Here is an 8,495-nt window from a genome sequence, read left to right as displayed (position 1 = left end):
AAAAAATTGCACAGATGTACACATCTCTGCTGCTCGGACTGGAGAGAGAAGGACTAGCCAGAAGGAGAAAAAAACAAAACGGTAGTATTCAGAAGTGGGTCACTTGCGGACCTTAGAGATGTATACGAAGCAGTAAACAGTGAAGAGAAGACAGTTAGAGGCTACACTCAGCCATCAGACCCTTTCCATGGGGAATAAAGTGAACTGAACAAACTCAGCTGACATTAGTGAGCAGAACAAAGCGAGAGCGAGAGAGAGAGAGAGAGAGAGAAAGAGAGAGAGAGAGAGAGAGAGAGAGAGAGAGAGAGAGAGGGTGAGATGATTAGTCACGGAGATCTCCTCAGAGAGAGAAACGCCAGGGAGCAAGCACAAACGCAGGATTGTTTGGTTTCGCAGGCACAAGACAGACCAGACGAAGAGAGTCAACTAAATTATTTTCTTTATTTTAAACAAAGACTTTTCACAGTTTCAAAACAATCATAATTAAATCAGAACGACTAAAACAATAACAACTAAATTCGCAATGGAATAATTAAGAGCTACAAGTAAGGACACACAGGAATACTAACAACAGATCATTAAAAATAATACAAAATAAAGCAACAACAAAGCAGAAAGACCGACAGCAGACAATACTCAATTCTAGTCTTTGGGCGTATAAAAGGATGAAAAGAGTAAAAAGGGGGCATGAGGGGGGGCGACCGGCGCTTGGCTGTGAGAGACAGCACAAAAAACAAGAGCTCATTGGCATGAGTAGGTCTGGCATGCACCAGCAATGCCAACTATGCTGCCACCCTCATGGGCACCAATCCACTGGCACCCTTCGGAAAATATGTGCGGAACTCCTCCTCACCTTCGCATTAACCTGGCATGAACCTCTTTCAGGGAGTTTATGCCAAGTTCTACGGACACGCTCAGGTAATAAAAGCCTATGTGGGCCTTCAGTAGTTCAATCAGGAGTCATCAAGGCTGAAAAACACATTTTAGATCCCTGTGCCGTTCCCTTTAGCTAATGCTAATGCTAACGGAGACCAGTCTCCTTTGAATGAACAGTGTGTGGCCAGCGTGCAGGTGGATTTTTCAGGAACTTCCCTCACGCCGCTGAAAAACAACACCTGTAGTTTGTCCCCAGACTCGGCTAAATTGCTAACAGGGAACCGGAGATACACTTCTTTCACTCAGTGGGGTCCGAAAGTCTGAGACCACTCATGAAAATGCTTTCTAATGTAAAATAGGTCATTTTTCATGGCAAATTCTAATGTTAGCCTGACCTTGAGTGAAAAGTCAAATCTTTTAATATTGTTTATTAAAAACCCAGATTTTTTTAATGTGTTCTCAGACTTAGGGACCCCACATTGCTTAAGCACATCAACTATTAACCAACACGCATCAGAAAAACCTGATGTACTAAAACCCATCCAAGAATGGTACAAGTGAGCAGTACTAACTGTACAGCGTTCAGTAAGGTCAGAAACGTGGCCTTTTCTTCAAAGTGAAGGCACAGACCTGCTTATATCATCATTGTGCTCCATTTAGTGGCAGCCTTTCTAGAGCATCTGCTACAATAAACATCAAAAAGTTGAAACTAGATTAAATCGAATATAAATCTAGGGCGTCTGGGCCAACCTGGGACATCCCCAAATAAAAGGTCATCTAGCTTCCCCTTAGTGACAATCTGAGTGACCTTTCTTTGCAAGTGGTTTTCTGAGCTGAAAAGACTCTTAGAGCAGAAACAAGATGCCACTTTTCCTGTTTCTGAGTGGTGCTTTTATAAGACAGAGTCTCCTTTCAAAAATGGGAAAGGTTCAAATCAAAAGGGCAAATCGGGAGTACATTCCACAGAACGCAGCCAAATTAAGAAAGGACGTTTCGTTGATGAGTGTCCGTCATTTCAAGGCTGATGCTGTACAAACAAAAGATAAGAAGGAGAAAGAAGAAGTAGGGAAAGTAAACTTTATGCCCTCAGCCCCTTAATGCATTCTGTCCCAGGCTCTCTCCAGGCTTTGTGAGAGGTGTACATTGCATGGAGAAACTGAACGGCTTTTAGTGTTGGCTATGAAAACCTGCACTGCAATAGTTTAGTTTAACTCTGTGGCCCCCGTAAGCCCACTATATACGAGCCAGTGCTGCTTACCCTAATCCTATAAACACTTCCTATGCACATTCCTCTATTCACCACCCCGCTTTCTTTTTTCTTTCTATCCATTCTACATCCTAAAGCATTCGCTCTCAATCTCCATAGAACCCCACAGATCTACTCTGGGGCCTACTTTCTTGTATTGTAAAACCCTACCTATCTGTGGACTACTCAAAAGACAAATTCCTTTTCTTTCTCTCTCCAATAACATTCCAAAGAGTCTATCCAAACAAGATTTAAAGGGGAATTCCACATTTTTTTTGTTTCAAAATTCCAGCACAATTCAATGCAAAAAAATACTTCAAAGTGGTTTGATGTGAAAAATTCCCTTCTTGGTAAACTTATCAGCTCAGATTTATTTACAGTGGTGGGGACAGGAACAAGGGGTTTCAGTGTTTACATTCCAAGCATAGCCATTTTATTTATGACCCAAAACCACAAGTGAACCTACTCGTGACTTCTGAGTTTTTATATGTAATGTTGATAACTACTACTACAAAAAAAAATTTTTGCTGACTACTTTGCCTCACAATGTACACCCTGCATGTACCGATCTGCTATGAATGGATTTTAAAATATACATTTCAGGACAAAACTATCTCTCAAAACCATCATGAAACAATGCTTCAGGCACCAGGCAACTAGTTAGTAATCATTATATAATCACTTTCTCTGAGGGAAATTTTAGAGGCATTAAACTCTTCTGATGTCTGGTTCCCATCACCATCACTGTGAACAATTCTGACTCTGATTTTCTCTAGAACGAAGAATTTCACAGCAAATCACTGTAGTTTGACTGACAATGTTAACATCGTAACGACTGAATTGTGTGGAAATTTTGAAAAATTGGATTTCTCCTTTAAGTTAGATCTGCAATTAGAAAAACAAAGTACTTTGGCTCATAATGCACTACGGAAGCAGCGCCGGGCTGGTAATGAGGGCTTTGTGTATCCATATGTGTGCAATGGGCTTCAAGGCTGATCCCACAATTTAGTACTAGCCAGGGGGGGGCTGAGACAAAAGGCATCTGTAAGTAACACAAAAACACAAAGAGGGGGGTCACCCTCCCTGTTCCTGTCTCTCTGTATTGAAGCTGAATGCCTGGGGTTGGGTGGGGGGCTGGAGGGGGATGCAGAACAGAAAACCACAGACAAAGAAGTTTAGAATTTTTTTAGAATTTAGAAACAGACTATAAGCTGCGCAGAGTAACAGACTGCAATTAATAGATTTTCTGAATATAAATAACTGAATTATTTGACAGCTGAACAGAGTTGGGTTTCAAATCCCCTACCTCTGTCTCTCTCAGCATGCAGCCTGTTGCTTAAAAGGGCAAAACTCGGCACATTCACTTGGGGCGGCTGGAGGGAGGGACGGTGGAGAGTGCTTGAAACATCTGGAAGTGCCTACTGGAGGCCTTTGTACCCAGAGAGGGGCTTTCCCACCCCCACTCATACTCTGTGCTCACACAGGGAATGCGTCTCCAACAAAAAAATCCACTCCCTTTTTTGCCCCTAAAGTCTTTTTTCCTTGGTTAGTGTATGTGAGGCTGGATGTAAAGAGGAGTCCATAGTGGAGTACAAGGCATAGAAGAGTAGAAGAGCGACACAAAGGACCTCTCTAGCCGAGTTCCTGCTGAGAAACACCTCTCTCTCTTTCTCGCTCTCCGTTCTGCTCCTGTTCCCACGGGAAAGGCGACGCTGTTTGCTCCGGACGGACGGAGAAGTGTGCTTGAGCCCCGTCGCTGTCCTCACCAGTCCGTGTCCATGGGAAGTGGAGGGGAGAGGGAGATTAGTGTGAGGGATGGGGGAGGGATGAATTCTTGGCCTGTCAATCACTTCCCTAACAGCTGTTTTCTCTGCTGCTCCAACAGAGCCTCCAGGTGATCTGCTCTCTTCAGTGCAGCCTGAGCAAGAGAGCAAAAGACAACAATTGAGAAAGAAAGAAAGAAAGAAAGAAAGACTGATTAAACAAAATAAGATTAGAGGAAACTGATGCACTAATTTACAGTGGCAAATGGTGACTATTAGTGAGTGCTATGCCTTTAATCTGGGCCATAAATGTCAAAACTCAAGTCAAAAACAAACAAACAAAACAAACCCTTTACATTAATGCATATGATAATGTATTTTACCTTGTAGCACTTTTATAGTGACTCTTTTAGAGTAAAGCCTTAAAACAGAGCTGCTGCTGCTGTTTTCCATTTCCAAGAACCGACTGAAACAGCCAAGCTAACACTTGTATTCGCAGTCAGTGACACATCTAGAACTTCCAGAAGGACTACAGTGTACTTTTCCCTCACAAAAGTGGTCCCACTAACTAAAAATAAACCCATGACTGGTTGATTCCCCTGTCAGCTGCTAATTTGATTTGTGATACATTAGGCCTTCAGTTCAGCTCCTGAAGTCCTAACCAGTGGTAGAGCTTGCTTGGCTGTACCTACTTAAGATACCACAGAAACAAAAGAAAATCTTCCATTGAACCCTTTTAATAATGATGATAATACTAAATATTAACAAAAAAACGATGAGTATTTTTTCATTTCACAGAAATCATTACATACTAGAAGGACCCTAACATCAGTTAGAAGGACAGCTAACTTTACAAATCATGGATAGATTCATCCTTCGTTTCACAAAACTCTACTTTAGCAAAAAGAGGCCCCATTACAGAGAGAGAGAGACAGAGAAAGTCAGAACAAAAGAAAGACCAAAGAACAAAAGATCTCATGGAATTTTATGCATATTATTAGGCAGACTGCATTAATCTATTTGCACTCCATTACACAAGACAGGGCTTCACACCTCGTGTTGTTTTCGCAAGTTGTTTACAGTTTCCTCCTTCTTCAAAATGGCTGACTTCACCCTAGAAAAACAAAGCGCTCAGTTAGTCATTGTACACTTCAGCAACTGCACTATGAGCTCATGTCCATGCAAAGCCTGCAATTCTGCACGTGTGCCTGCGTTTGAAACGTGTCTCAGAGATCCTCACCGCTGGTGCACCTCGGCCAGCTCTTCTTCCTTCTCTCTGCTCAGCCTTTCCACTTCCAGACGGAGTCGGGCGCGCACCTCCGCCACCTCCACCTTCATCCTCCTGTTCTCTTCCTCCGTCACAACCAGCCTCTCAGCAAACTCCTGCCGGATGACCTCTGCCAGGCTCCGCCTCTCCTCCGCCAGCTTATCACGGATCTGCAACCATGTGGCCAGAGAATGGTCAGTGTGAGGGTCAGTGAGAGTGTCTGTTGGCAAAACTCATCCTAACGGTTGTGTACGAGAATGTATTGATGCAACTCGCACAGGCACGATTACTTTCTCTAAGAAAGTCTTCTATGTGTGCAAGTTGATTTAGCCATGTTTTCTGAGTAACATACACAGTCCATAGCTTTCAAATACAACCGTTAGAAGCATAAGCCCCATGATGTCTCAATGAATGCATTTACACTTTTCTTTTATTTCTGTTTGTTTGCTTAACCCAATGCAGCCAATTCACTTTTCAATTCATTTTGTATGTTTGCTGGACAATATGATTGTAAAATATAGCGCGGAAAATGACTGCGGTCACCTGTAATGACTGATCATTAGGCATGTGATGATGTAGGCATGCAGTTTGCATGGTGCTAAATTTTTAGGCTGCAAATTTCCTCTATATTAACCCCCATGGAAAACCAAACATGTCTTGACTGACTACATTCAGGACTGGAACGTTACGTAAACTTTTTTTGCCAAACTGTCACTTTAAGGTCCTCGTTTGTGAGCACTCTGATTCGGTTTCACTCTCCTGATTCCTGAGTGCTATGATGCAGTCTGCATCTCTACGTCAGTGGTTACCTGGGTGATGTCAGTGATTTCTTGCTCTTTTTGTGTGAGAACTGTCTGCAGACGGAGCAGATCTCCTTCCATCTCTGTCTGTCTCTTCTTCATTTCCTGTTGCTTCTCCAGGGCCGCTCGCTCTGACCGCTCCAACTCCCGTAGTTCTGCTTCATATTTCTCCCTAACACGCTTCACACTGGTCACACGGACACGCACGGAACACAAAACACTGAAGTGAGCGGTGAATGTTCTGATTTGTGTGGAGCTCAGTTTGACAGCTTCAAATGTGACCACATGGCAAACGCTGCATCTTTGCTCATCTTTGCTTACAGACCTCTAAATGTCATGTCTTCATTCTGTAGTCAGCACCATGCTCGTATTAGGAAGTCTGGGCCTAGTCTGGAGAAAACGAATGGCATTTTTGAAAATCTTTTTTGTGCCCTGTGGTGAACTAAAATATTCCAAACCCAGTATGACCTAGTTTGGTCATCAACAATACAATTTTGACTAGCTGTGTTGACTGTTACTAGCTTTCTCACTAGGCAGTGAAGCTCTGAGTGAAGATGAGGAGGTGCCTCTGCATTCACAGCATTAACCTACTCAAGGGATTTCAGTCAACCCGTCAAAGAGGTAAAACTGATTTGTTTATTAACCTAGATTGTATATTATAGCAAAGACAGTGCATTTCTTTACTACTTCTGCACAGAAACTGCTGGCATTCTGCGCATGGTCAGAAACAGACCCAAAGCGTATTACCACCGCGACGCTATGTGACGCACAGCTGGCGTGAAAGGCTACATTGATTAACATAGGAGCATATTGCACACAGCACTAAATGTGGTGCAGTTACCATGTCTGATATCTAATGGGCTTCGCACTGCTGTACACTAAACTGTCCCCATAGCCTCACTAAAATACCCCTTGTTAAGTTGCTTTGGCTGTAGTAGCTTAAGGTTTGAGTAGCTGTTGTTGGTATATACCACTGTAGACTTACTCTCATCAGTTTAAAGAGCAGGCTTGCTGGCATGTATGTAGCAGTACTAATATTCTGACTGCTAAACAAGCTTGTAATTCAGAGGATCCAGTGACACTTGCAGAGAAAATATATACAGAACAATATGTACCGGGTTTGAAAAAGCTTTGTTCATCACATGATGAGACAGCAGCAATTTTCAAAAATCCGCTTTTTTTTTCTCTCATGGAGCAACTCTGCTTCGATTTCCTAATATGTGCAAAATGATGACTACAGAATAGCGCACAACTTCAGAGGTCTGTTTCTAGTGCTGGAACCCTGTGGCATGAGCACTATGGGGCAAATGAAAAGCGTCTCCTGTGTCAAAAATATAAAGTACCTGAGATGAACACTGGAAACAATAAATTCATATTTATAAAATGATTGGCTTGCTGTGTTTACAGTGTGGAAAATCAATGGTGGGAACATACTGCTGCGTAGCAAGTGAACAAATACACAACGGAGTAGTCACACATGCACCGTTCACACTCACCGGTTATCAGCAGCTCTCTCGCACTCTTCTCTAGCGCCACTCGTCTCTTCTTCTAGCCTCTGAATGGCCAGCTCAATCTCTTTGTCCCGCCCTCGCCGCACGTCCTCTTTCAGCTCTCGCTCTCGACTCAGCAACCATGCTTCCTGCGAGGAAACAAAGCACTTTCTGTGACATCTTATCATTGAAAGTGAAAGTGGTGCAGATGCACTACACAAGCTAAATTTGTGCATGCTTTACTGTTAGTCCTGGAGTCTCATTATCTCTTGGGTGAACGTAGGAACTGTCTAAGAACAACCACGGGCATGTTCAGCTCTACAAACTACGCCTGGCTCTCAGGCTCTTCTGTAAAATACAGGTACAAATGAATTTAAACGGTCACAAAGAATCATAACTGCATCAGGATGGTTTTTAGGGAGAAAGGACATCTAGAACAACACAGCAGTTTAATGATGTAATGCCACTTTGTTTTTTTTTTGCAAGCACAAGTTACACCCACTTAATAAAAATAGGTGTACACTGAAGTGAGCTGCAGACTCAGGCAGACATGTCGTGTGGTAATGAGGTCATGTCTGTGTGAGTGGAATGACAGTGAGGCTAACTGTATATTCTTGTGCACTCGAACAGATACGCACACACATGCACACATATGGAACATCTGTCTTCTGTGGAGTCAAAAAGAGGTTTTGAACGTTTATGTCTCTACGCAGTCAACATGAAGAGATGTAGATTATCTCTTGTAAACAAATCTGAATCGTTTTAATCCAGAGTATTTTGCTTGAGAATATCGCTCACACAGAGGAAATATAGTTCTTTGGCTTTTATGCCTCTGTAGGGCTTGTGACATGTTCCTTGAGAAGGACACTGTGACATAAGGACTTGTTTATGTCCATCCCCAATCTATCCTACCAGACATGGTGGCGGCATATGGTACAGAAATTAGAATTGGCTTTATCCATTCAAGATAAGATTGCAGGCCTGCCTGCAGTCCAGACCTGTCTCCCATTGAAAATGTGTGGCGCATTATGAAGCACAAAATACGACAACGGA

General features: G+C 42.8%; 1 protein-coding gene across 2 annotated transcripts in view; it reads right to left on the bottom strand.

The window, feature by feature from the left end:
• Positions 1-422: 422 nt before the first annotated feature.
• cep131 (centrosomal protein 131) overlaps positions 423-8,495 on the bottom strand; it is a 32,024-nt gene continuing 23,951 nt past the window's right edge. For both annotated transcript variants that reach the window (XM_017717883.2, XM_017717884.2), the window contains 5 exons: positions 7,449-7,591; positions 5,962-6,139; positions 5,126-5,322; positions 4,939-4,999; positions 423-4,040 (listed from right to left, as the gene is read on the bottom strand). In XM_017717883.2, coding sequence (XP_017573372.2) covers positions 3,969-4,040; positions 4,939-4,999; positions 5,126-5,322; positions 5,962-6,139; positions 7,449-7,591 — 651 coding nt within the window. In that variant the 3' untranslated portion in view covers positions 423-3,968. The remainder of the gene's footprint in view (positions 4,041-4,938; positions 5,000-5,125; positions 5,323-5,961; positions 6,140-7,448; positions 7,592-8,495) is intronic.

The sequence above is a fragment of the Pygocentrus nattereri genome, chromosome 13, assembly GCF_015220715.1.
Source record: "Pygocentrus nattereri isolate fPygNat1 chromosome 13, fPygNat1.pri, whole genome shotgun sequence".
NCBI classification, from domain to species: Eukaryota; Metazoa; Chordata; class Actinopteri; order Characiformes; family Serrasalmidae; genus Pygocentrus; species Pygocentrus nattereri.
Note: the sequence above shows the minus strand (reverse complement) of the source record. Positions and strands in the feature narration are given on the sequence as shown.